At 42.6% G+C, this 27,901-nt stretch overlaps 1 protein-coding gene across 1 annotated transcript in view; it reads right to left on the bottom strand.

Moving 5' to 3' along the window:
• The window catches only part of DNAH5 (dynein axonemal heavy chain 5), a 119,149-nt gene extending 112,804 nt beyond the window's left edge, over positions 1–6,345 (bottom strand). The window contains exon 1 of the mRNA XM_053466374.1: positions 5,996–6,345. Within this exon, the coding sequence (XP_053322349.1) occupies positions 5,996–6,142 (147 nt within the window). The 5' untranslated portion in view covers positions 6,143–6,345. The remainder of the gene's footprint in view (positions 1–5,995) is intronic.
• Between the last annotated feature and the right edge of the window lie 21,556 nt (positions 6,346–27,901).

Below are 27,901 nucleotides of genomic sequence, written 5' to 3'. Positions count from 1 at the left end.
CAACCTGTCCCCCAGTTACGCACATCTGCCCCCAGGCTTGCCACACCAATATGGCACTGTGGCCCATGATATGCCTTTTAACCCTCTATATGCCACTGTTCCCCATGGTATGCCTTTTGACCCCCTATGTGCCACTCTGCCTCCAGAAATGCCTTATACCCCTATATCCCATTCTGGCATTTAGGGGGTTAAAATGCATATTATGGGGCAGAGTGGCATATAGGGAGGTATAAGGCATTCCAGGAGGCAGAGTGGCATTAAGGGAGTTAAAAGGCATTGTATAGAGCACTCTGCCTCCAGAAATGCCTTATACCCCTATATGCCACTCTGGCATTTAGGGGGTAAAAAGGCATATTATTGGGCAGAGTGGCATATAGGGAGGTATAAGGCATTTCAGGAGGCAGAGTGCTCTATTAAATGCCCCCTTAACGCCACTCTGCCTCCTGAAATGCCTTATACCTCCCTATATGCCACTCTGCCCCATAATATGCCGTTTCCAGAAATGCCCTATGCCCCCATTTAACACACACACACACACACACTTACCGGTGCTTCCAATTTCCTGCTGTATTGCCGGGGCAGTGGGTTGACGTCTCCTTCCGCTGCAGCCGGAAGGAGGTGGAGTTGGCAGCGGCGGTTTGTCTGCGTCCGTCGCGCATACCTTCCCCGGCTGTCAGTCGGGGAAGGTCTGCGCGACGGACGCAGACAACCCCCGCTGCTAGCCACACCTCCTTCCGGCTGCAGCGGACGTTGTCTACGCGGATCGCGTAGACGTCAACCCGCTGCCCCGGCAATACAGCAGGAAGCACCGGTAAGTGTGTGTGGGGGGGGTGTTAAATGGGGGGGGAGACAGGAGGATCCAGGTCCCCTGCAGCGGTGCGGGGGATCTGGATCTTAGTCTCATAATCAGACCTCTATTTGAGGTCTGATTAGAAGACGACCCCGATTAGAAGATGAGGGGTATTTTTCAGAGCATTTGCTCTGAAAAAACCTCGCCTTATAATCGAGCAAATACGGTATATTATTATAAAGCCATGAGACTACACTCTATCCTGCCACACACCATCTCACACACCCAAATTGGTTTCATACGGTCCTGCAGCCTAGTCATAGGTATTTGTAAGGCGCTCACTGCGGTCATGCATACTACCCAAGCGAACCACCTGCATTATTATACATTGATCAATCTCGACACACGCAAAAGGCCTTTGATTCTATTGCATGGCTGCACATAGCGAGAATTTAACCCCTTAAGGACAATAGGGGTTATTACTCGTAGTATATTGTGGGACAATGGCTATTTTAACATTTTTCGGTGTTCCTGTTTAGCTGTGATTTTCTTCTTTCTCATTTCGTGCTCCCACACATATTATATATTGTTTTTTTCAGGACAAACAGGGCTTTCTTTAGATACTCATATCATCTAATTTACTATAAAAAAAATTATAAAATATGGGGATTTTTTGTTAAAAAAATACTTTTTCTCACTTTTTAAACAAAAAACTTTTACTCATCTGCAAAAACGAATGAAAAAACCTGCTAAATAGATTCTACTATTTGTCCTGAGTTTAGAAATACCCAATGTTTTTATGTTTTTTTGCTTTTTTCTGCACGTTATGGGGCAATAAGTACAGGTAGCGTTTTGCTATTTCAAAACCTTTTTTTCCAAATCTGGTCATTCTTCCCCCCATGTGCCATTTCGGGTATCTTTGAAGCCGGCCAATGCAATTTACCCCATCAAGTCATATATTTTTAAAAACTAGACACCCCAAGGTATTTCACATGCTGGTAATTTAACCCTTTCCATGCACTAATTTTACCACCAGCCTTTGTGAAACTTTATGGTAGTAAATTTTTTTGTATTTTTTTCACACACGTTGTACTTCAGGTATAAATTTATCGCTCCTGGTATATGTCCCTGTCAAACAACGACCCCATATGTGTTCAGTAACATCTCCTGAGCGCAGTGATACCCCACATGCATGGGTTTGTTGGGTTATTTGGGAGGTAAAAGGCCGCCTTTGTGAGGTGTGTATTTTTTGGCCATTTAGACATCTGATCCTACTGCCCCCATGTCCCATATTTGGGACACCTTTGAACCCGGCCAATTCAATTTATCCCATCCACTCATGCATTTTTTAATACGAGACACCCTATGGGCATTTGTAATGCCAATATTTTAACTCTTTCCATGCTGGAATTTTTGTAAAGATAAAGAATTTTAGGACTTGCTTATTAATTTTTTTTTTTTTTTTTGGTGACAGTGGGGATTTTTATATGTTACTATATTATTTTTATTTTTTTTAACCATTTTTTTTAATTTTTTTTTAAAAAAAAAATTTTTTTTTTTTTTTTTTTTTTTACTAATCACTCATTAGTGAGCTGGGCTCCATTGACCTTGCATGGTTGGATGCAGTACCTGCATTCAACCTGCAGGAGGAGCTCGAGAGTTCACAAGAGGGTCTGGATAGACCCTCTATGAACTAATTTCTATTGTTGATGCCATCCTGTGAATGACGGCAACGTCATTTACAGGATGGCACTTGTGGTTGCTCTTCGGAGCAATCACAAGGTGATCGGGGTAGGGGTGTAGTGTTAATGACATGCCTCGATATCGAGGCATGTCAGTAACACCATTTATGCTTAGGAAGCGATTCAGATCGCTTCCTAAGCTGTTTTAGCCGGGCGCCGCCGCGATCTTTCATGATCGGTGCGGCGGCGGCCATTTTTCTTCCGGGGAGGGCTGCCAAGGGCTGCCCTCCCCGGATCCACGGTCAGCCTCACTTGGGAGGCTTCCGTGGATGCTGCAAAGCCGCCAATCGCGGCGAAAACGCCGCGATCGCGGCGATGCAGCTATTTAACGGCAGCCCGTACATGTACGGGCATTGTCGTTAACCCGTTGCACGGCAACCCCGTACATGTACGTGGATTGTCGTTAAGGGGTTAAAGATTCATGTATTTTGGTCCTAATTTTCTTGGGTTCTATAGAAACATCTATTCCAAACCAGGTACAGTTACATCTACAAATGGCTTAAATTGGATGCCTAACCTGATTGCTAGAGGGGGTCCTTCAGGGTTGTCCCTTATCCCCCCTTCTATTTAACATTGCATTGGATCAACTCCTGTGATGTAGGACACACTCTGGGAGACCTGGAGATAGGTAACAGACCACTGCTGTGGTAACAGTAAGGATGGGTAAACAACTGGGATAGAGAGCAGCTGATGATCAGAGTACTGCACACAGCACACCAGGACGTCACAGACAAACGCTAACACAGCTAAAGTCAGGATATTGGAGATAACATAAAACATGTAACAAAGCCAGGGTCAGGATACCAGAAATACCCCAAAAAGTATAGAAGCAGTTTCCTGTGTAAGTGTCACAGACGAGGTCTCAGGGGTTACCCGGGCGCACTAGAGAAAAGCTGCAGGTGAGGTAAGGGGGTTGCAAGAGGGAGGGAGTATGTATGATTGTATGTGTGTATGTTAGACTGTATGTATAAGTGTGTGTTAACATATATTTGTAAGTGTGTATGTGTAAGTGTTTTTGTGTTAGCATGTATGTGTAAGTGTGTGTTTGCTGGGTGTGTATGTATAAGTGTATGTTAGCATGGACGTGTATGTGTAAGTGGTGTAAGAAGAAATGTGTGTAAGTGTATGTAAGCATGAATGTTTATTTGGAAGTGTTTGTATGTGAAAGCATTAATATGTAAGTGTGCGTTAGGATAGATGTGTATATGTAGGTGTGTGTTAACATGGGTGTGTATGTCTAATTGTTTTAGTGGTGTGTGAGGAAGTGTGTGATAGCATGAGTGTGAAAAGCTGGTTGGTGGCAAAGAAGGCACTGACAAGCTGTTTGGTAGCAAAAATGGCATTCTCTTTAGGGAGCAAAAATGGTACAGACAGGTTGTTTAGGGGCACCAATAAGCTGTTTGATGACAAGGAAGACAAAGTCAGGTTGTTTAAGGCAAAGATGGCACAGCCAGGCTGTTTGGTAGCACTGAGGGCAAATATCGCACAAGCAGGCTTTTTGGAGTCTAATATGGCACAGATAATCCGTGGGCAAAGAGGGCACTCACAAGCAGTTTGGGACAAAGAGGACAGTGTGGGAAATGTTGCTTAGTGAAGTTGAGGGGCCCCGGGGGAATTTTCGCACCAGGGCCCTGTGCTTTCTAGCTACACCGCTAATGAGGCCTACGCAGAAAGTGTTCTGAATTTGCTCAAAGTGAGAGGAATATGTGTGTGAGTGAAAGGGCTGATGGCAAGGCTTTTGTGGTCTCCCTAAAAGTATGGCACCCTTGGGAATTCTGGCTCTGTGAATTCTTTCTTAAATGCACTCACACCACTATGAACTGGGCCGCATTTGTGTGACTCACCTTTAAGGGTGAATGAAATTATTTAATGGGGACCATTTCATTTATAATTCAAAACTGCACTAAACATCTATAACGATATAACGAAAAACTATATATATATGAAATATGCATCAATGTAATTCAACAAAGGCATATATTTCCAGTAAGTCTTTATAGATATCAAAATATTTCTAAAAGCAGCCAGTAAGTTTCACCAAAGAAAACACAGATTTTCCATTTATCCATTATACAAAGTTCTTTCTGCTAATCACTGCCCCATGAATGCTAATCTCTAAAATTATACCTTCTATTGTTTCCTATTCCTGGTTGTGTAATAGCAAGCCTTTGAATGCTATTTTAGGAATTAGTGTTCTTGAATTTATATTGGAAATTTTTATTACAATCAAACTTATGTAGCCTGCTTTGATTTTAAGAACGCTTGCATGGTAATAGAAATTCCTTCAATGACTTCAATCTTGCAGCTGACTTTTAATTGGCAGTATATTTTTTTGTCAACTAAAAAATCAATTTCACCCCTTAACATTTAAAAAATTGCAATGTTGTTGTTTCACCTAAACAAATGGTGTTTTACTCAGAAGCAATTCTTGTTTATTAATTTTAGAGACTCTTACCCGGTGATCTATTTAAGGGGGTTACTGTCTAGGTCTGGGTCAGACTACATTGTCCAGTCCACTCTCCTCAAGCTGTGACTTCTCTGTTCTGTGTGCCAGGACACTTAAAGAACATAATGCAAATGGGTCAATTACAAAGGCAACCTTCCAACTGACCCATGGAGCACACCAGAAGTAAGTAGGAGGGGGGGTATAATGGTTTTCTGGAGGCAGAGTGGCATATAGGGGTGTATAAGGAATATCTGGGGGGCAGAGTGGCAAATAGGGGGTTAAAAGGCATGTCAGGGAGGCAGAGTAGCATTTCTGAGGGGTAGATGTGCATAACTGGGGGCAGAGTGGCAAATAAAAGGAAATAAAAACAAAAAATCTTTTTTCTCAATCATAGTTTCTATTAATTATGAAAAAATAGATTACATGTGAATTAATATTGACTAGTAAAACTTTTTTCCTATAGGGTAGTCTTATATTCAGGCTTTTTCATTTGTTCCCTAAATTAATATTCCAATGTTGGAGGTCGTCTTTGAGCATTATAATTGAGCAAATATGGTATGTATATATATATATATATATATATATATATATATATATATATATATATATATATATATATATATATATATATACATATACAACCAGTGATGTTACAAATCAATACAGTCTCTCTAGTCCTGATAGAGGTTGCAGTTGATGGTCACAAAAACTTGATCTATAAGTAAGCATAGAAAGTATTTCAAGACATTCTCCTTCTCAAACTGTAAATGTGAACCAGGTAAGATGTCCTGGGTTAGTGAATGGACCCTATGAGAAATAGTAATCCTCTGACAGTAACCATAATATCCTTACTCGCATTTATGGTTATGCATAGACTCGCAATGTAGTATAAAACAAAAACAGGATCAATAAGTGTACAGTTATTTCCTAATATAAAAAACACAAATCTTTAAAATATAATTCAGTTTATTGCAAACGAAACCCCGAAGCTCTGTAATCCGTTTCGTTATTACACACCTGGATCTCCTTAATGTTCTCCACTGGTGCAATGGGCTGCGCTGGTCTGTACCGGTAGCCACTTCTGCCAAAGCTCGGCCGCCTTCCGTGTCCTTTGCCTAATTGGTTCAGTGCTAGGACTTGATTATCGGGATTTTCTTTCTCCATATTTGTTCCAACTTCCCCAGATCAATGAAATATGACTTTATTCGTAAACAAATCTAATTAGGCTTGACTGGCATGTGATAGGCTGAGCGAAGCTTGAACTTGTAACGTGTCTCTCTGTATGCTTCCTTTGGGATGAGTAAAACCGATTTGAGTAATTTGTAATGATGTGTCTCAGTGTATTCATCCCTTGTGTATATCTCACATGTTCTAAGCACAGTTGTTTGTGGTTGCCATGGAGAAGTAGAATCCTCAGACACCAAAGGCTCTGACATCATAATCCCCCAGCCTCCCCCACCCCTTTCTTTCACTGGTTTTGCAAAAGGCAATCAACGGATATCAACAACTCGCGTTTTCCTTTATATTTTGGCAATCAAGTATGAATACTTTGCTGCAATAGGTATGTGTAACTATTGATGGATACACTACCTAGAAACCCGAAAGCTTTTTTCTTTGTTAATATTTTTTTTCTATTTTGAATTGTTAGTAAAAATAAACTTCAGACAAAAAGTAAACTGGTGCCTCCATGACATTCTGGCTTGTGTTACTGTTTGCCTGCAACATTTTCTTCAACCAACATGATGGACAAGGATGATGATAGATATCCACAATATTCCCTTCATGTTTTTCAGACCATCCAATAGTTCCAAAGAATCACAGTAACACATCCATCCAGACAGTCACAACGCAACCATACACTCAACACAAACACACATACTTTAACACGTACAGCCAGATGCTCACACTAACATGCACACTAAAACATACATACCGTAACATACTTGAACACACACTCACGCTAATACATACTCACCCAGACACTCACACTAACACAACTATACATGCACATACACTAACATACACAGACACACATACACTAACAACTCCCACACACACACACACACACAAATATGTTTTCAATAATATATTTTTATTATAAAAAGTGCTATACTCAGCAAAGTGGTTGTAACAACACCTTAATTGCACCATGATTATTTTTTTGTTGCTTTTTTTTTGTTTTGTACACTGAATATTTAATGTTCATTCATAAACATCAGTTGAGACAGTCTAAAGCCATCTGGAATTTGTGAACACAGTGCAATTGTGCCAGATCTAGAAAAACAGGTAGTAGCACTTTCTTCTAAAGTTTATCAAGATAGACACAACTTTATTCTGGTCACACATTTCTTGTTCACACTTTGAGTATTTTGTTTATTCATCAACATTGGATGAGACAGCCTAATTGGGAGCAGGGCTCTCTCCACCTAATGTATTGGTTTGTCTTAGTCTGTCAATTCTCGTCTTGTCATACCCCTTGAATATATGTATTGTATTAAGCGTTATATAAATAAAAGATAATGATAATAATAATAATAATAATAAAATAATGTCATCTGGACTTTGTGAACACTTTGTGTCAGTTTGAAGAAAACAAGTAGTAGTACTTCATTCTATGTTTGTTCAAATGCATAAAGGTTATTTGCCAACTATTGAAGTGTTTGCTTGACTTGCTGTTACTAGTTTAATTACCTCCCTTAGAGACTGCAGGCCTGTTTAATTCATACAGTTTCTATGTGAGAAATTTCTTTGCCACATGTCCAAAACAGATGTAGTTAAGCAGTGATTATGCAACAGAATCCATCAAAGTGCTACTAAGTACTGCTAAGCAGATACAAACATCAAAATTAAAGAACAACTATTTGGAGGCCTTTTATTATAGGACAGTAGAACGTGGGTTCATCATATAATCTGGAATTTTATGGCAGACAGGAGGCTCGTATTATGCAATAGTCTTTCTTTACTACTGGACAGCAGCAAGGGTTAACCAAACAATATATGTTGAGAAAAAACAAAGAATCAATCAAACATGCTAGGTATGCAGGTAATAACCAATCAGAGCATATCACAGGTAATATAACAGGTAACTTCCTCAGACTCCTCCTCTTTCTCGCTGCTGCGACAGTTAAGTATACACCTATATATTTTTCTCTCTCACAGTAGCAGATTTATTGTTGCTTATCGTTAATATATACCTTTTACATATACTGCAAAGTTACATACACCTTTGTGTGTTCATTTCTTTCACCTTCCTACCCCTTTCCAGGGGTTTCATTAACTAATTTTACATACATTTTATTTTATCTCTGCGGCCGCATTTTCAACGTTTGGACCGCTTTCCTTTCAGATATTTGTTTCTAGGGCTGTGGTTTCGCTCACCTGAAACCTTATTCAGCCCTCCTGTGCACTCTGTTGTTTGTTTCTTTGGTTCAAACGGACACTGGAGTCGCTTGTGCATTTTGCACGGCAGACATCTTGAGAGGTCTCCCTTTGTGGAAGCCTTTCCCCTGCCCCGCCTTGTGGGACGCGGCTTCCCTTTGCTGCCCACGAGGCTTCGCCAGCTGGTGCTCAGCTGTTTGTGTGGGCGGGAATACTTCAGTCTGAGGATTTACCTCAGAATTGAAACACTGTTTGCCGTGCATCCTGAATTCGTTACTGTAACTATATATATATATATATATATATATATATAAACACACATTTCTACATATTCATATTTGTTTTCCTGGCAGCCTTTCAACCCTCTGAACCCTCAGCATTTTATTCATATTTAAAGTGCTTGTTACTTATTTCCTACTATGTCTAAGGACCATTCTAAGAAGGCTATCACAGACGCTAGCCTTATGGGGCCGGCAGGTGAGGCGGATTCCTTAAATGAGGACCGTTATAAGAAGGTTCAGGAAGACTCTATTAATAAGTCAATTTCTTCGGCGATTATCATGGCCATGACTTCGATGCAAGAGTCATTTGCCCAATCTGTGGCGGCTGCCATTGCTCACAATACACATGAGCGTAAAACTCAAGGTCCCTCTACTCCTTCAGACCTATTCTGGTCCACTGAAGAGTCCACTAGACACCTATCAAAGGGACTCAAAAAGTCTGGTAAAGTGTCCCGCAAAAGACACTTCTGTATTGACGATCCAACCTCTATGCAGAGGGAAATGGATCAAGACTCTCATGACACTCTGCGCTCACACCGCAGTTCAAAACATGGTGTATCCAAAAGACACCACATACCCTCCGCCCAAGAGGACGACATATCAAAACGGGCTCGGATAACTCCTTACAGGGGTAAACCAGACTCATTTGACACGTCCCATAGTGACAATTCATCCTCGGACACCTCCAAGGATTCAGATTCGGAGGTTGAACCCCCTCTTAGTGTCTCCTCTCAGGAGTCACAAGATCAGGCGGCTACTATCGCTACGGAGGATTTGGTCCTCGACAAAAAGGCAACCCCCTTTTTGACCCGGGTAATATTAAACACCCGAGATCCTCTGAGTGGATCCCAGCCACTCATGTTTCTCAGTACATGGAATTATGGCTGCGCAAGCCACTCGACAAGTCAGCCAGGAACAAATTACGGGTGGAATGCCCAAGACCTTCTATCCCTAATAAAGCTGCTGCTACCCCTGAATTGGACCCCATAATTATTCAGTACCTCAATAAAACTGGTAAGAACCCCCAAAAAGGCCTGGACAGGTCTTTTAAGGCTTGTCAAGACAAGCTTCTCGACCTGTTGGGTCCACTTGCCAAAATCTTCGATATGGCCGAAGAAGCGTGCCAATCCGGTACACCGGTTGACACCGAAAATCTTAGGGGTTGGATTCAAAGATCTTTATGCCTTTTCGGCAATGTTAATTCCGCCCTGAATAGTGAGCGGCGGAGATCAGTCCTTATGAAAATGGACTCTCAACTGGCTAACCAGGAACCTGGCTCCTCCGCTGAAGGCTTACTGTTCGGAGAACCCTTCATTAAGGAGATAGGGAAATATGTGGGGCTATTCTCTACGCTCAACAAGGCAGAGAATTCACTTAAAAAGGTGTTTACTCCGAAGGTTTTCGGCAGGGCTGGGAAAGGCAGGGGCCGCTTTCCCAGCCGCAAATTTCAATCTAGACAACACCAACAAGGCCCTTCACAATATGACAGAATTCAATACTCTGGTTCATATCAAGCCAATCCTTTCTTCCCTTCCCGAGGAAGACCTTGGAGGGCTAGAGGCCAACGTGGCTACCCACGATCCAGACCATCGGCTGGTAAGTCTGTTTATTCTCCCTTCTTCCCACACAAAGTTGGGGGGCAGACTCTCACATTTTTTCCATGTTTGGGCCCAAATTACCTCAGACAAATGGGTTCTAGACGCCATCAGGGGTTACAAGATAGAATTTCTTTCCACTCCAATCCAAACCCAAATCCCGAAACCTTTGGTCTTCGACCAAATTCATCACGATCTCATAAATCTAGAGATATTAGATTTGAAGAAAAAAGGAGCTATTATCCCAGCTTTTCTATCCCCTCACAGTTTTGTAAGCAATCTATTCCTCGTAAACAAATGAGAAGGGGGTCACAGACCTGTAATAAATCTGAGAGATTTAAACAATTTCATACGTTATCAACATTTCAAGATGGAGGGCATCCATCTGTTAAGAGATCTTTTACTAATAAACGATTGGCTCGTAAAAATAGATCTCAAAGATGCATATCTAACCGTGCCTGTACACCGTTCTCACCAACAATACCTCCAATTCCTTTGGAATCAGAAATTATGGCAGTTCACCTGTCTTGCCTTTGGCCTCTCATCAGCACCATGGTGCTTTACAAAAATTCTCAAACCTGTGGTGGCCCTCCTCAGGAGCCGGGGTGTTCGTCTAATCATCTATCTAGACGACATCTTGATCATGTCTCAATCCCTAGAATCTATCCACACTCATACCTATTGGACCTTATCTTTGTTGTCCAATCTTGGATTCATTATAAACTCCAAGAAATCTATTCTGACCCCTTCTCAGGGTATAGAGTTCCTGGGTTTCCTAGTGAACTCCCTGGATGCCACTCTCAGCCTACCCTCACGGAAATTGAAAACTATTCGGAGGGAAATCTATTCGATCCTAAACAAGAATCTAATATCCTTACGCTCCCTTGCCAGGGTAGTAGGCCTTCTCTCGGCCTCTATTCAAGCAATTACCGAGCATTACCGAGCACTTCAATGCCTCAAGGCCCAACACTTGAGACAAGGCTTAGGTTATTCAGACAAAATCTCTTTGACCCCAGAAACCAGGGAAGAACTTCTATGGTGGCTTCACCATGTCCAATCCTGGAATGGGAAGACTATCTTCGCATCCTTCCCAGATATTACCATAGAATCCGATGCGAGTCTAGCTGGCTGGGGCGCGAGGTGCGGCCCCCGTTCCAAGGGAGGAAAATGGTCCCCTCAAGAATCTCTCTTGCACATAAATTGTTTGGAGCTTTTGGCAGGTTCTTTCGCTCTAAAGAGTTTTGTGAAAGACAGAACCCATTGCTGCGTACTCCTGCGGATGGACAACATATCTGCGGTCCAGTATGTCAACAAGTTGGGGGGCACCAAATCAAAAGAACTGACCAACCTTGTCAAGGGATTTTGGCACTTTTGTCTAGACAGACATATTGTCCTAAAGGCAGAGTACCTTCCTGGCCTCTCAAACACAATTGCAGACTGGAACTCCCGTTACCTGGCCGACTCCAGCGATTGGATGCTAGATCCAGCTGTCTTCCATCAATTGAACCATATCTGGGGACCTCTAACGCTAGACCTGTTCGCGTCACGTCTCAATCGGCAAGTCACCGATTTCTACAGTTGGTGTCCGGATCCAGACGCTTTGGGTTCAGACGCATTCACCCAGATATGGCCATCAGGGACCCTATATGCGTTCCCTCCATTCATGATGATTCCCAGGGTTCTACTCCAGACACTCTCACAAAAGGCCACTGTAGCCATCATAACCCCCTGGTGGCCTACCCAATCGTGGTTTCCCCAAATCCTGGGAATGCTGACAGACGTCCCGAGAATTCTTCCCTTGTCTCAGGATTTATTAACCAATCCGTCAGGGGAACCTCATCCTCTGATCCTGTCGGGGAATCTTTCTCTAGTAGCTTGGCTGATCTCGGGGCTCTCGAACCAGACGTCCCGTTTTCTCAATCTACTAGAGACATCCTTTCAGAAGCGTGGACTCCAGGTACCAGATCTAATTACAGATCTGCCTGGAAACTTTGGCTTAATTGGTGCACACAAAGGGACCTGGATCCCATTCATGCACCTGTAGCCTGCATCCTTAATTACTTGTCCTCTGAATTTGATTCTGGTAAAGCTTACCGTACATTAAATCTCTATCGCTCAGCCATTTCAGCTCAGTATTCTCCCATTGATGCCTTACCTATAGGCAAACACCCCCTAGTTTGCAGGCTCCTTAGGGGCATTCGTTTTAAACGTCCTCCCCTACCCAAATACGTGTCTACCTGGGATGTTAATTTAGTTTTACAACTACTTGATTCATGGGATGATTATGATTCTCTCTCTCTCAAGCTCTTAAATTTTAAGCTTACTATGCTCTTATGTCTCATATCCTTTAAACGGGTCTCAGATGTTAGAGCCCTAGACTTGACGCAAAGACAATACACCCCACGGGGTGTCCTCTTCACTGTTCATAGACGTACAAAAACCAATTTGAAGTCTATTTTCTATCCTGCTTTCCCTCATAATCCCTCCCTATGCATAGTTCGTTGCCTTAAAGCTTTTGAACTCCAGACATTGGATTTTAGAAACCCGTCCTATCATCAATTACTCATTTCATTTCGTAAACCCCATCTTCCTGTCTCTTCACCCACTTTGGCGAGATGGGTTAAACTCACCATGTCCATGGCTAACATTGACATCTCAAAATTTGGGGCCCATTCCACCAGGGGAGCAATGTCTACTAAAGTACTGCAATCTGGTGGCTCTCTGGCAGACATTCTTAAGGCGGCCGACTGGTCATCGGAATCTACGTTCAAAACTTTCTATTTTAGACCAGAACCTCATGTCTCCTCAGTAATATTATAACTATTATGCTTATTTAGCTTTAAATTTGCATAATACGAGCCTCCTGTCTGCCATAAAATTCAAGATTTTCATAGCCCCTTGTGCCTGAAAATATAGATTTTATAAAAGACAGGAGGCGAGTATTATCCCACCCATTTAACCCTCCCTTTGGTTCTTCTCTCATATTTTTCAGTTTGAATCTCCACGGATTCTCATCTTCGGTCTCATCTTGACACAGTTTCCCAAGTTATTATTCCTGAACGTTTCTTCTGTTCCTTATATTGGACTTATCTTTTATGACTTCTACAGCTCGAAAGAGGAGGAGTCTGAGGAAGTTACCTGTTATATTACCTGTGATATGCTCTGATTGGTTATTACCTGCATACCTAGCATGTTTGATTGATTCTTTGTTTTTTTCTCAACATATATTGTTTGGTTAACCCTTGCTGCTGTCCAGTAGTAAAGAAAGACTATTGCATAATACTCGCCTCCTGTCTTTTATAAAATCTATATTTTCAGGCACAAGGGGCTATGAAAATCTTGAATTTTACAACATGGAACATTTTTGAAAAACCTTTACCTTTGCAATGTCAGACATTTGTTCCTTGGAACAGTTTGGAATAGCCAATACAACCAAAAAAAACCTAGAAGCAAAGTCTAAGCTGGGTTGGAAACTGCAAGAACCAAATGCATTTAAATAACCAGAGGATGCTTTAATATTTAGATGAATTGTATTATTATCTTTGTTTAAGATTTAATGTCAGAATTGAATTTAAATGTTCTTGTGATTAAAAACACATAGCCATTACCTAGCCCAGATCTAATTTGTAAAACAAATCTTCTGTCCAAATGATGTATTCTGCTATGTGTCCACTACGTCAACCACTTGACTAAATAAGCTGTTTTGAACCAAAATTGGCAGTAGTTTATACTGTTTTATAGTAATACTTTTTCAATTCTGGTTCTGTAAAGAAGTGTATCCACAGCATAGTCTCTAAATGCTAGGGAAAAATGCTGAGACAGAACCTATTACGGTATTACAAAATGCCACATGGTGGCGCAAGAATAAAAGCCAAAATGTAGAATTAGCTAGGATTGTGATTGCAGTTGCTTGTCTAGAACAGTGCTTACCCAAATCACTATTATGTATACTTAATATCCTTATTTTACATTATTCTGAGTACAGTGGTTGTTGTAGAGTACTTCTTGATGACAGTTGTACAGTCTGTTCTTGTTGATTTCTTGCACAATCTGTTCATCCCTCAATGTGTTCATCACCTCAGTCCTTTCAATTATCTTTGTTCCAGTGTTGGAATAAAGATCTCTCTCTGTGTTTCATGGTCCCATTTCTTGCTCCCTTCATGAGCATCATGACGCACAAAGGAGCAGGAGAAATTATCTAGAGGTTCCCAAACTTATTTGGCTTACTGCCCCCTTTTCAGAAAAAAAAATTCCTCTGTACCCCTAGAAATTTGCCTGGATCGTTCCAGCACCCCCCAGAGGCCAGTATCACCTACTCTGGGAAGCACTGGGGTTTTGTTATAACTTGCATTTTGTGTGTATATTTGAAAAATAAAGCAATCACTACGACTTTAACTCTGTTACACAACAGATGAAACATGTGCAAAAGGTTTTCCAAAATGTTTTTTTTTTATCTTCTCCTCTTTGTTTATGCTTCCACTGCCCTCTTATTTTTATACAACACCCTCTAATTGCACCTAAGGTTGCTACCCCTCTGGACCGTTGTAGCGTTCCCCAGGGGGCGGTATCACCCACTTTGTGAGGCACCGATTTAGAATTTTTGTCTGTCATGGCCCTAGAACTTTTGACATTTTTGTTAACAAACAATTTTTATCATGTAAATGGCTTTTCATTTATTCATTAAAGCACTTGGTTTAACTGCACGCAGAGTGTTGCGCCACTTCTGTCTTGAATTTAGCATTCAGTATTATTGCATTTAAGTGTTTTGTGGTTTGTAAAATGCACTTTACACATGTGAGCTGTATGCTTTTCCTGTAGTTTTACATAATTCATTTGGTATTATCTCTCTTTATGTAGAGAAGGGAACAATGTTTTAAAGGAACACTTTACTGTCACTGACCCCCATCCCCTTTGTCACTGACCCCCATCCCCTTTGTTGTAGCGCAGGGAAGAATACGATAAAGTAATACAAAAAAAAAGGTGTGCTTAAACTCACACAATTATTGGATTGTCTTAATCAACCAAAATATTTTAAATGTGTTGATAAATATTTTGTGTACAATAGTGACCAAGGTCTAGTGTTAGGCACACCGAACAATAAGTGAATGATAAAAATGAGTCTTTCTTGATCCATTGTGTCACGGTAACCCTCTATGGCTGAGGACACATGGAGGTAGGTTTGAGTTTGAGAGGGAGCAGTGATAGATTCCTGGGGAAACTCCTTGCCTGCCTGTCCAAGTCACCCTGCACTTATTTGGGTGCACAGGGTGACCGGAAAACCCGATCTGGTCTGCCCTAACCAGACTCCCATGGACTAGCCAGAAACGCTACATGCACCTGACCAGGACCTAGCTGCAAATTCATGGAACTGTACGACAGCTAGGAACTACGTCGATGCCCTCCGACAATTGGAACTGAGTCACTATGGACGTCTTTTGCCCTACCATGTCGCTCTTATGGGGTTATACTGTGTTAGTGGTGTGTCACAGAAAGGGAGTTTGTTTGGGAAACTTGGTTTTATTACCCATCTTTAGAACAGGGATTTAACTAGCCGTGGCTCCGGAACTTTGGCCCGGCTACTATACTGAGTATTCTTGGGGACGTTCCTGACACTGTCACTCAGGGTCTGAGACAATAACAATCAGTGGAGAAAAACCATAGACTAACATGTGGTTCATGTCATTGTGAACAAATCCTGAGTACCCACTACTAGACACTGTATAAAACCACTGAAGCTTTGCATTCTGAAAGTTGCCAATCAAATCAATTTCTGTCTGGACAGATTAACTTGAACATTTCTGGTTCTAGGGTCCATCGCCCAGGTGGAAACTTGCCCCAGCTCTGCAAGTTTGTACTTGTATTCAGCGATTGCGGTTACATTTTCTAGAGCAAGTTTAGCCCATCAACATATGCAGAACATCTAGACTCTGGCTTTTGCTCCCTGCTTGCTTGTTCATATAAACCATATTGCCAGTGTGGACCTTCACACTGTTGCACTTTAATTTCATGTGCCAATGTTTTAGGTTTTTCCAAACCACCATGAGCTCTTTAATTTGATAAGAAAAGAAGCTGTTTATTCCCTGGTCCAATCTACCTAGGCAACTTCTACCTATATTAGAGCAAGGCAAACTGTCAGTTGTAGTGATCATCAAGTCGTCTAGTGCCCCAAAAAATTCTCTATTTAATCACGAGACTAAAGGAAGTCCTTAATAACCTTGAGAGGAAAATTAACCTGTCTAAAGAACAAATATCTCTGTCCCATGTTCTTAGGAGGGAAGATTGGGATAGATAAATATGAGCCAATACCCACTGTATTGCAAGATGATGGCAGAAATCTTCACCCTCATTATTTTGTTTTACCTTCAAAGCACTAGTACTGGAAATTGTGAGGTTTCCAGCTGAGAAAGTGTGCTCTTGTTGAGGGAGTCCTTGATGTGGACTGCTTAGAGATCCTGAAAGTTTACTTCCACCCAAAGACAAATCTGTGATGTTTTCAAGAGGCTTGCTTCTAGTGCCCCCACGTTTGTTTAAGAAGGTTACCACTGTGGAATTGTCTGAAGGAACATGAAATCTGTCTCAGGAGATGGCTCTAATGTTTGAAAATCCTCCATATCGCAAGAAATTCCAGATAGTTGATGGGTAGCCTGGCTTCCCGTGTTGACCAAGAGCCTTATAATATATTTTCTTCCATCATGGTTCCCCAGCCTTTAGGGTGAAGTCTGTGTACACAACAGTCCAGTGAGGAAGAGTCTAGGGTAGACCTTGAAGAAGATCCTCCACCTGCAACCACTATCTTAGAGATTAGAGTACTGTTGTTCTGAGGCATGGTGGAGATCCAAGGGTGATCTGTTCCAGTAGCTGAGGGGAAAACACCGCCATTTGAACTTCTTCCTGGGAAAAAGTCTCTGTCTGTCTGCAACCAGCTGAGGCTCCCCTAGATTTAAAATTCAACCAAGGTCTTTAAGAAGACACATAGTCTGTATAAACGGTGGTGGAGAACTTCTGTCAAGTGAGCAGCAATAAGCCAGTAGTCTGGATATGGGAACACTCTGATGCCCTCTAGTCTTAGATATGCCGTGCCTGCAGACATCTTCATGAAGATTACCCCTGACTTCGATGGCAGATAATCTTCCCTGATGGGTTCATTGAGATATGCATCTTGTAGATCTATTAAGACCCTAAAGTCCCCTCCAGAAAGAGTCTTTACTGTGGATTTTATAGATTCCATCCTGAATCTGTAGTAGGTGATAAACCAATTTATGAACTGGAGGTTGATGATAAAGCCCATCTTCCTGGGGAGTAGGGGCCTAGCCACATCTCCTGAGGAGAAACTGGGCGTATACCGTATTTTGCAATGAGTTCAAGTACGATTGTAGACAAGCCAATCCTCTTGTAAGGATCCTGAGGAATACAGGACACTAGGAAGTGATAGGGGGTTTCCGGTAAAATTTGAAGTCTTCTCTTTCCTTGTTGGAACGTAAAGGATTAGATTTGAATTATGGTGGAGCTTTCATCTGAGGCAGCCAATTCTTACTAAATTATTACCTTGGAGGTTGAGACAAAGTGTCAAAAGTAAAGTGTTCAAAGGTGGCTTGAAGATTGTCCCGCAACCAGGAAGTAAATTCTAAAGCCGAATCCTGCTTGAATCTGGAACAGGGGGAAGAGTTTTTTTTAGAAGGATCCTTCAGTGTCTTCTTGAAATTTGCAGAGGCTTGATGCTTGGATTTTGACATAGCCTTTCCAAGAGTGTTTTCATTAAGAGGAGGAGCAGAGCTCCTATTATCAGTCAGCCATGCACAACCAGTTTCATAGGCACACATAGGATAAAAGGAAAGCCCTACGAGAGTGTGATGAGAAAACAAGAATTTAAATACCCTGAAATGAGCTCTGGAAGTGATGTGTAAGGGTCTGCTCTGAGGTATCATTGATCACTCAGTCGTGGTAGGAATGAAACTAAGCTGTCCCCGAAGGCAAGGGCTCCTGAAACTGAATCTGCCCTCTAACTATAGAAACAAAAATATAAGATTTCCCCTGGAAATGACCTGCTGCATCTTGAAGTTAAAGCGTGAGAAAATACCCGGCATATGACTTCCTCTGTCTCCTGACTCCGGGGCTATAGATCTTCACCGCCTGCCTGGGAGAAATCATTTATACCAGGAAGCCTGCCCAAGGCCTATGGGAAATGGGTAAGCTGGGGTTAACAACTGCACAGACCTTTCTCACAGTGCAGGTGCAATTTTAAAGTACTTTCTCATATCAAACATATAAAAACATTGATGACTAAGCTAATAAAACAACTGTTTGTTGGATGGAACAAATATGCAAGATATTATTACAGGGTGTATTGTTTTTTAAAAAAAAATAAGCATCATGGTTAGACAAACTATAATTTAATTGTCAATAACCTTTTATTGAGCAAACATAATATCTAAAACAGGGGGATATTTTTACCCTTAATGACCAATGATATGCAAGGCATGCCGTGGCAATAAGCAAGCTTAGAAAGCGAACTAAGATTGCTTTCTTCACTTAAACTCGAGACATTCAGCAACACCGAGATCAGCATCAGGGTCCCCGTGTGGCCCCTCCCCGGCCGTCAACGTCCGCCATACACTGTATGGCTTCAGTGGTGTTGCTGAAATGTCTTGATATCGACACCAAAAACCCACTCCAGGGTGCCTGTAGCAAAATGGTGGCCCTTAAAAAAAATAAACAGGATTCCAAAACGGTCACTCCATACCCTCCTGAGAACTCTGGGCTTCCCCTGCGTGTGGAATACAGGCACTGCATTCAACAGGGCAGGATTGGATACCGGGAAATTTCCCGGTGGGCCAGTCGCGGGAGACAAACCTTCAAAACAGCCGCTGATCGGCTGCGAGCGGTATTGAAAGTTAATCCTAATGAAGTTAAGAGGGCCGGTGCACACACCGCGCCACCCAATAGCAGTGCCTGAGCACTTCGTCCCACGTCTTAAAAGGGGTGGGACGAAGAGCTGAGACACGGCCATTGGGCGGCGCAGCGCGTGAACACCGGCCCCTTTAACTTCATGAATGCCGGCCTCCACTCGCTGCATTTCTGGAGGCAGAGTGGCATATAGGGGGTCAAAAGGCATTTCTGGAGGCAGAGTGGCATAAAGGGGGTTAAAATGCATATCATGGGGCAGAATGGCATATAGGGGGTTAAAAGGCATATCACGGGCAGAGTGGCATATAGGAGGGTATAAGGCATTTCTGGGGGCTGAGTGGCAAGCCTGAGGCAGATGTGCATAACTTGGGGGCGGGGCAGGTTGGCAAATAAAAGGAAATAAAAACAAAAAAATATTTTTCTCAATCATAGTTTTTTTTAAATATGAAAAATAGTTTACATGAATTAAAAAATAAATAAAAGTTTCTTACAAGAATATCGTGAAGAATAACGTGATCACTGTTTTGTTTTGCTTTCTGGCATTTTAATACAAAAAATGTGATAAAAGAATGTTTTATAGTTATTTGTATGGCAAATAGTGTGACTCGGGTATGTATAAGGGGTGCGTGTGGGTACAAGAGCTCGACCGCGACATAAACTATATGGGGCTGGTCTCCAAATGTTTCCAGCAGGCCCGGACTGGGACAAAAAATAGGCCCGGGCATTTAAGCCTGAGCAGCCCATTTTTATTTATTTATTTATTGTTAAAGCCCACCCTTCATGTACCATCTTTGCATTTACTCACTCATTCACACAAATCATTAACACATATTCATTAATGCAGTCTCACAAATCATTCAAGCAATTCATCCACACATGAATTCATTAATTGTCATACGCATTCACACAATTCATCCACACATTTATTCATTCATTCTCACACATTCACACTACCCCCTCTCCCCATCTTATCTACCCCTTCTCACTATGTTCCCCCTTTTCACTATGTACCCCCTTCCCCACTTCTCAATATGTACCCCCTCTCACTATCTATCCCCTCTCCCCATTTCTCACTATCTAACCCCCCTCTGCCCCTTCTCACTGCACCCCCCTCCCTCACCCTACTTACCTTGTTGCCGGAGCAAGCAGCAACTGCGACCGGGCCCGCGGCAGGGCCGGATTGACTTAGGGGCTGATGGAGCTGCAGCTCCAGGCCCCTACCTTAAAATAGGCCCAGTCAGCCCGCATTAACGCAGGGCCCCTTAAGCCCGCCGCAACTGCGACCGGGTCCGCCACTCTAAGGGGCTGGGAAGCCCCCACCAGGGCCGGCCTTAGGGGTCTACGGCCGCACAGAGCTTAAGTTAAAACATCAGGTTTTTATTTTTTTAACTTTATTTAACATCCTCCATGTTAAATAAAGTTAACAAAAACGTTATTTAACATGTTTTAATTTAAACCCTGTGCGGCTGAACACCCATAAGGCCGGCCCTGGTGAGTGGCGGACCCGGTCACAGTTGCGGCGGGCTTAAGGGGCAGGTGCCCCTTATGCCCTGCGTTAATGCGGCCGTAGGGGCCTGGAGCTGCAGCTCCATCAGCCCCTAAGTCAGTCCGGCCCTGCCGTGGCCCGGCAAATGCCCGGTGTGCCCGATGGCCAGTCCGGGCCAGGTTTCCAGGGCTGCATTTCATTCCAGGTCCGGCCCTGGCATTCAACCATGCAAGTCAATGGAGCCCAGCTTTCTAATCACAATGTGATTAGTAAAATATAAGAAAAAAAAATGTTAAAAATAAATATATATATATATATATATATATATATATATATAGTAATTGTAGCAATGTTACACAAGCAACCCGCAGATGGTGCTGGAGAGTTCAGTGTGAGTTGTAGCAACTGTAGTTTGGAGCTAACCAGCTCAGCATGGCAGTTGTATGTTATGAAGCTATGGATAATAAAGAAACCTGTTTTACCCTTAACCCCTTCAATCCCCTATGGACGTACCGGGACGTCCAAAAAAGCCTCTTAAGAAACCCCTATGGGACACATCCGGGCATCGCCGGCTTTCTGTTGTCTGATCCGATGTAACAGCTTCCGGCATGAAAGTCAGAAAGCTGTTACATTTCAAACTGCCCGATCGCGCGATCTGGCATTCACTTCCGAGTTGCTTCACTGCTGACGTAACCCGGAAGTTCATCGGAGGACAGGATATCCCCTGCAGGGAAGATTAGTTCTGAGAAAAGTTAGTTTAGTTGGCTGCTCTCATTGTATGCACATAAATTAGGTTTCTAATACATATATTTAAAGCTTTTTTTTTATTATTTAATGTATGGAACTGTGGGTAAAACCTTACATGTTTACATCTTTTGTGCTTAGAAATCTGTTTCATTTACACCATCTCCCATTATACCAGATGTTATCTAAATAAAGTGGTACTGGTATATAAGTTATTAAAAAAAGGTAAATTGTCAAATCAAGGTTTATAGTTAAACTAAATAAAATAATGCTCTCATTATATCATGTTATCTGTGGCTGCTGTCTTTCAATTTGAGGACTAAACCTTCAGATACCATTTAAGACTTAGTGATGGTAAACTGACAACACAAATGTAAATCATCCATGTGGTTTTGTACCTGTATATATGATTACATAGAAAAAATGTCGGTGCGCTAAGCTAGTCACAGGCTCAAATAATACAAATGTATAATACGAGGCCTACCAAACAGGTGTAAGCATGCTGCAAAAACAGTGTATTGGCTGTACAATGTATACAAGAAACAAAAACTGTCTGCGCTTCTTACCCTAATAAAGTTGGCAACAAATATATAAACATAAATGAGAGGTTTTGGTTATATGAATTGGCCAAAGCATAATTAAGCTCACCCGCCACGTCAAGGCACACTCGTATTATACATTTGTATTATTTGAGCCTGTGACTAGCTTAGCGCACCGACATTTTTTCTTTTCCCTGTTTAGTTTGGTTTAATTGCACCTCCCCCAACACATTAATAAGGTTTTGGTAGCAGTATAGACTGCTTTGTGTGCCCACTATGTAGGACCTCTCATTTATGTTTATATATTTGTTGCCAACTTTATTAGGGTAAGAAGCGCAGACAGTTTTTGTTTCTTGTATACATTGTACAGCCAATACACTGTTTTTGCAGCATGCTTACACCTGTTTGGTAGGCCTCGTATTATACATTTGTATTATTTGAGCCTGTGACTAGCTTAGCGCACCGACATTTTTTCTATGTAATCATATATACAGGTACAAAACCACATGGATGATTTACATTTGTGTTGTCAGTTTACCATCACTAAGTCTTAAATGGTATCTGAAGGTTTAGTCCTCAAATTGAAAGACAGCAGCCACAGATAACATGATATAATGAGAGCATTATTTTATTTAGTTTAACTATAAACCTTGATTTGACAATTTACCATATTTGAGGTTGTTGGCTCCTCATCAGTTTGGTTGCAGCTTGCTGTCCAGGGGTTAATAGGGAGGAGGTTTAATTGCACCTCCCCCAACACATTAATAAGGTTTTGGTAGCAGCATAGACTGCTTTGTGTGCCCACTATGTAGGAGGTGAGAGTAGGTTCTCACCCTATTGAGAGTGTGCCTTGACGTGGCGGGTGAGCTTAATTATGCTTTGGCCAATTCATATAACCAAAACCTCTCATTTATATTATGTTTATATATTTGTTGCCAACTTTATTAGGGTAAGAAGCGCAGACAGTTTTTGTTTCTTGTATATGATTACATAGTCAGAGGAAGATAAGGATCTTTTGGTCCAGGGGGGCAAGAAGCCCACCAACCCACCCGCTAAAACCCCACACACTATATGTTACCAACCCCTATGCTACGTGTCTAAAAAACCACAGAACATATTCACAGGTGCCTGCTGCTGCTGTGTAACTACTTTGGGGCCATGTTACATGTTACTGTCTGCAGCAAAACCGAGTCTAAAGGATAGTAGGTGGTTACAGTACTTACAGTTTAACAACATAAATAGCTATTCAAAAGGGAAGCTATGTTTAGATAATCCCTATGCTCTTTGTTGCTTAGCAAATAGCCACTCAGAGTATGTGTTTAATTAACTGATTACGTAAACTGTGCTCTAAGTATTACTGATGCAGTAATGTCTATGAGTGCAACCATTAACGCAAACAAATACATTTTCAAAAGGAACTGGTGACTATATAAAGCTAGCTATTTAAGATAATCACCATTAAAGTAAGTACTTGGGTACGTACTTAACATTTAACTGGCGAATACTAGCTAGCTTTGAAACTCAATACTTAAAATGTGGTACAATGCTAGTATTGTCTCTGGTTTACTTTCAGATGAACCAAAAAAAAAATGTTACAGATCTGGGGGTGTATAATAGGACAGGTTATTTGACTAGAATTTCATAACATCTAGTCGGTGTACTGACGTCTTGGATCAGTACACAACCTGTTTAATCAAGCCTACTGCTTTGGCCCAAAAAGATAAATATATTCCACTTATGCTCCACCCCTTAGAAATGTTCCCTCGTTCAAAACTCCTATGTGGACACTCATGGTCACAGTTTAATACAGTATTAATACAGAAATATACAAAGTCAAATCCAAAGTGACACACTTAAATCTCAACAGTGATCCCCAAGGACTACAGGAATCTTTAAGAATTGCTAAGCATTAGGAGGATGTGTCAGATGCGTTTCCATTCATAAAAATTAAAACTAGAAAAGTGGAATATGCATGGATTAAGGATTAGACTCATGAATTACTGTAAAGCAAGATATACACACACTGGCCACTTAATTAGGTACTCAGACCAGCCCGTCTGGCACCAACAACCATGCCACATTCAAAGTCACTTAAATCCCCTTTCTTCCCATTCTGATGCTCGGTTTGAACTTCAGCAAGTTGTCTTGACCATGTCTACATGCCTAAATGCATTGAGTTGCTGCCATGTGATTGGCTGATTAGCTATTTGGGTTAATAAGCAATTGAACAGTTATACCTAATAAAGTGGCCAGTGAGTGTATATCTTTACTATGAAATATTGTTATACTTTTATTACAATATTTGCTCTTTATCTCTTTTTTAAATTTTAATGTAGCATCTTCAATTTGCTTTGTGTACGTATTTGCTCTCTTTGTGTAACATTTGTTAAATTAAGTAGATTTACACACTTTAAAGAGATGAACAAACTGCTACATGCAAACTGAAGATTTCTAAAAAAAAAAAAAAAAAAAAAAATATGCTTAGGGACTGCAAGTGCTTCTCTGTCTCACTGGTCACTGAAATCCTTAACTGGATGTAGGCTGTCTTAAATTGCTTCCTTAAGGGGCACTTACTAAATTCCATGTTTCTGCTTGTTTGTCAGGTGACTTAAGGCATAAAAGAATTAGCATCTCTAAAGATAGCCATACTTGTTGTGAAAACACATAAAATAAGTGTTAATATCATACATTACAAAGAGCAACTTATGGTTAAACAACCACAGAAAAAATGAAAAAAGCTCTAGTTTTTGGAGTGCAAAATAGCCCACGTTTAGATGAGCAAAGACTGAGAAACAGAGACTGACCACTTGGGAGCAGCAAAGAGCATTGTTACGTATGAAAATGCCATACTGAAGCAGTCACACACTAACAATAAAGCTCAGGGCCGGACCGGGAATGAAAAGCACCCCTGGAAACCCCTAGTTTATTCCTGGTATCCCGTTATCCTGTTTCTGATCTTCGGTTACTGACCCGGACTACCCTTTTGACTCTGCTTAGACGACCGCTGCCTGTCTACCGACTCAAATTCCCTTTTGACCTTGCTTTTCTTCCTGCCGTCTGCCCTGCCAGTGGGCTTCTTGCCGTCTGCCCTGCCATTGGGCTTCCTGCTGTCACATCTGCCTGAGGACTTCCAAGCCGCTACAGCGCCCTTATATTCTGTTTCCAGTCTTGCTATTCCATCTGTTGTGTGTCTGTCTGCACCTACCTACCCATCAGGATGCATCAAGGGGTACAGACAGAACCCCTAGTATCCCCTGCACCTGGGCTCCTACCCGACCTGCTTGCCCAGGTCCTGACAGAATGCAAAGGCCATTACAAGGAGTCCGCGGGGATATCCTAGAAAACCCGGCTGAGTTGTGTAAAACAGTGAGGAGTCTGCCAGAGACCAAAGCCCAGGATAAGCCAAAGACATGGACACCCATTAAGCACACACCAAAAAAAACATCCAGGTCCAGCTCCAAACAAGCCCCTCTTTCTAAGGAGGAGAAGCAGAAGATGCATGAGGCCGACCTATGTTTCTATTGTGGAGAGGAAGGACACAGAATAACTTTCTGTCCGTTTAGAACCGCTAAACCCACGTTACCTGACGGTCAACCCCAGGCCCAGGAACCTGCACACGTCAACCGCACAGTCTTGGAACAGGAGCAAACCCTGCCTCTTCTTCCACCTGGTGATCCTGGCTCTACCTAGCCCACAGCATCTGGGAACCCTACACCATCTGTAGAAATGTCAGATGACCTCCAGACCATGTGTGATGAACCTGACTGGTCTGATATGGACAGCGTATCTTCTGATGCTGATAAGACGGACACACCCATGAATGTTAACCCCACGGCTGTCTGTGTGGTTAGGACTACCACTCCCATCGCACACAGTAGTGAGAACAGTAGACCCCAAACCTTAAAACACTCCCTAGGGGCTCCTGGTAACATCCTAGCATCTGATGGGACAATCGTGCACAGAAAAGAGCTTAAAAGGTATAAGCAACATCTATGTGACCAGAGGTCTGTTAAGCCTGCCACTCCAGGCTCGAACCGGTCCAGTCCTGGCAACACCCAACCGCCCGTTACGAAGGTGCCAAGTACGTGGAGTTCAACCCCGCTCAGTTGAACTCCACGTACTTGGCACCTTCGTAACCACCTGGTGCAGGTGCTGTCAGGACAGAGAGAACACTGTCACCAGACTGTGTGGTGGCTTCCAACGGGACTGTTGTACGGCAAGGAGACCTGCACATGTTTGAAGAAGCTCTACGTGCCAGGGCTAGGAGCACTTACCGTAGTGTTGGATGCTGTCTCCCAACAGTCCTAGGAGCACCCGGAGGTCGCTCCTTGAGGAGAGGGTACTGTCAGGCTCTACCCTACCAGCCTGGATCCTGACAGGTGTGTTTGGGTGTCGGCGTGGCAGAGCCTGTCCTGCTGTGTGTGTTAGGGTATCGGCGTGGCAGATCCTTTTCTGGTGTGTATGTTTGGTGTGGCAGTGTGGCAGAGCCTGTCCTGGTGTATGTTTGGGTGTTGGCGTGGCAGAGTCTGTTCTAGTGTGTGTTTGGGTGTCAGCTTGGCAAAACTTGTCCTGGTGTGTGTGTGGTGTTCTTCCGTAGGCAGGCTCTAGTGTTAGGACCCACCGTAATTGGAGTACTTTGGCGTAGTGGTGGGCTAAGCATACTATGGCCATAAGATGTGACAGAATCTCCAATAGTTATCATATAGTCTTAGGCTAGTCTTGTTTGGTCCTGTGGTTTCTTTGTATTTATGTGTTGCCTGGTCAGTCTTGTCAGCTATGTGACCCACCGTAATTGGAGTACTTTGGCGTAGTGGTGGGCTAAGCATACTATGGCCATAAGATGTGACAGAATCTCCAATAGTTATCATATAGTTTTAGGCTAGTCTTGTTTGGTCCTGTGGTTTCTTTGTATTTATGTGTTGCCTGGTCAGTCTTGTCAGCTATGTGCCTTGTTGTCCTGTCCTGTCCTGTCTTGTAACCCCGGTAGAGGGGTGTCCTGTCTTGAATCCCCGGTAGAGGGGTATCCTGTCCTGTCGGATCCTGAGTATTCCTTGTCTTGTTCCCTGTTGTGCCTTGTATCATGTATATTTTGTCTGGTTATGCTCCTTGCTCTGTCACGCTTGCTTGCTTATGTTTCTGCTTTATACTCTGCTTAGCTTCCCTACTCCCAGCCTGCAGCAACCTGCACATGATGCTATGTCTCATGCCTGCTCCAGGGTGCCTGCAGGCTATATCTCCAAGTTCTGCTCTGTCATCATCCGCTGCTATGTTAGGGCGCCGGTATGTGACTGCACAACCCTAGATGCCCACCGGGAGAGTGCTGTCGCCCTGCACCAGGCCCTCTCCAACTCCGCTACTGCACCGTAACTCCTGCACACAACCTTTGGGCGCGCTGGGTCTTTACAGTCATCTGTATGGACCCGGTTCCTGACAACACACCAGGACAGGCTCTACCACACTGCCACACCAAAAATACACACCAGGACAGGCTCTGCCACACCGATACCCTAACACATACACCAGGACAGGCTCTGCCACACCGGCAGCCAAACACACACACACCAGGACAGGGTCTGCCACACCGACACCCAAACACACATGCCACAATCCACAATTAAGCATTAAAAAATATTTTCTACACTGCTTTGTCATTAACCTTATATTAACTTTTATATCTTTGCCCCTTGTGTATTAATGCCCCAGCCAGCCCCCCTTTTGTATTGATTAATGTCTTCCCCCACAACCTTGTGTATCGCTCACACCCTTGTGTATTGATTTATGTGATGCCCCCCATCTAGACCCCTCTTTGTATTGATTTATGTGATGCCTACCAGCCAACCCCATCCCTTGTGTATTGATGCCCCACCCCTTTAGTATTGGTTAATGTGATGCTCCCCATATACTTGTGTATTGCCCCCAGCCAGCTTCTCCTTTAGTACTAATGTAGTGATGTCCAGCCATCTAGAGGACTGCACTGGGAGGCGGGTCCCGCCAAA

This window comes from Spea bombifrons, chromosome 5 (genome assembly GCF_027358695.1).
Source record: "Spea bombifrons isolate aSpeBom1 chromosome 5, aSpeBom1.2.pri, whole genome shotgun sequence".
Classification (NCBI taxonomy): Eukaryota; Metazoa; Chordata; class Amphibia; order Anura; family Pelobatidae; genus Spea; species Spea bombifrons.
The sequence above is the reverse complement of the archived record's forward strand: the minus strand, read 5'-3'. Positions and strand labels throughout refer to the sequence as shown.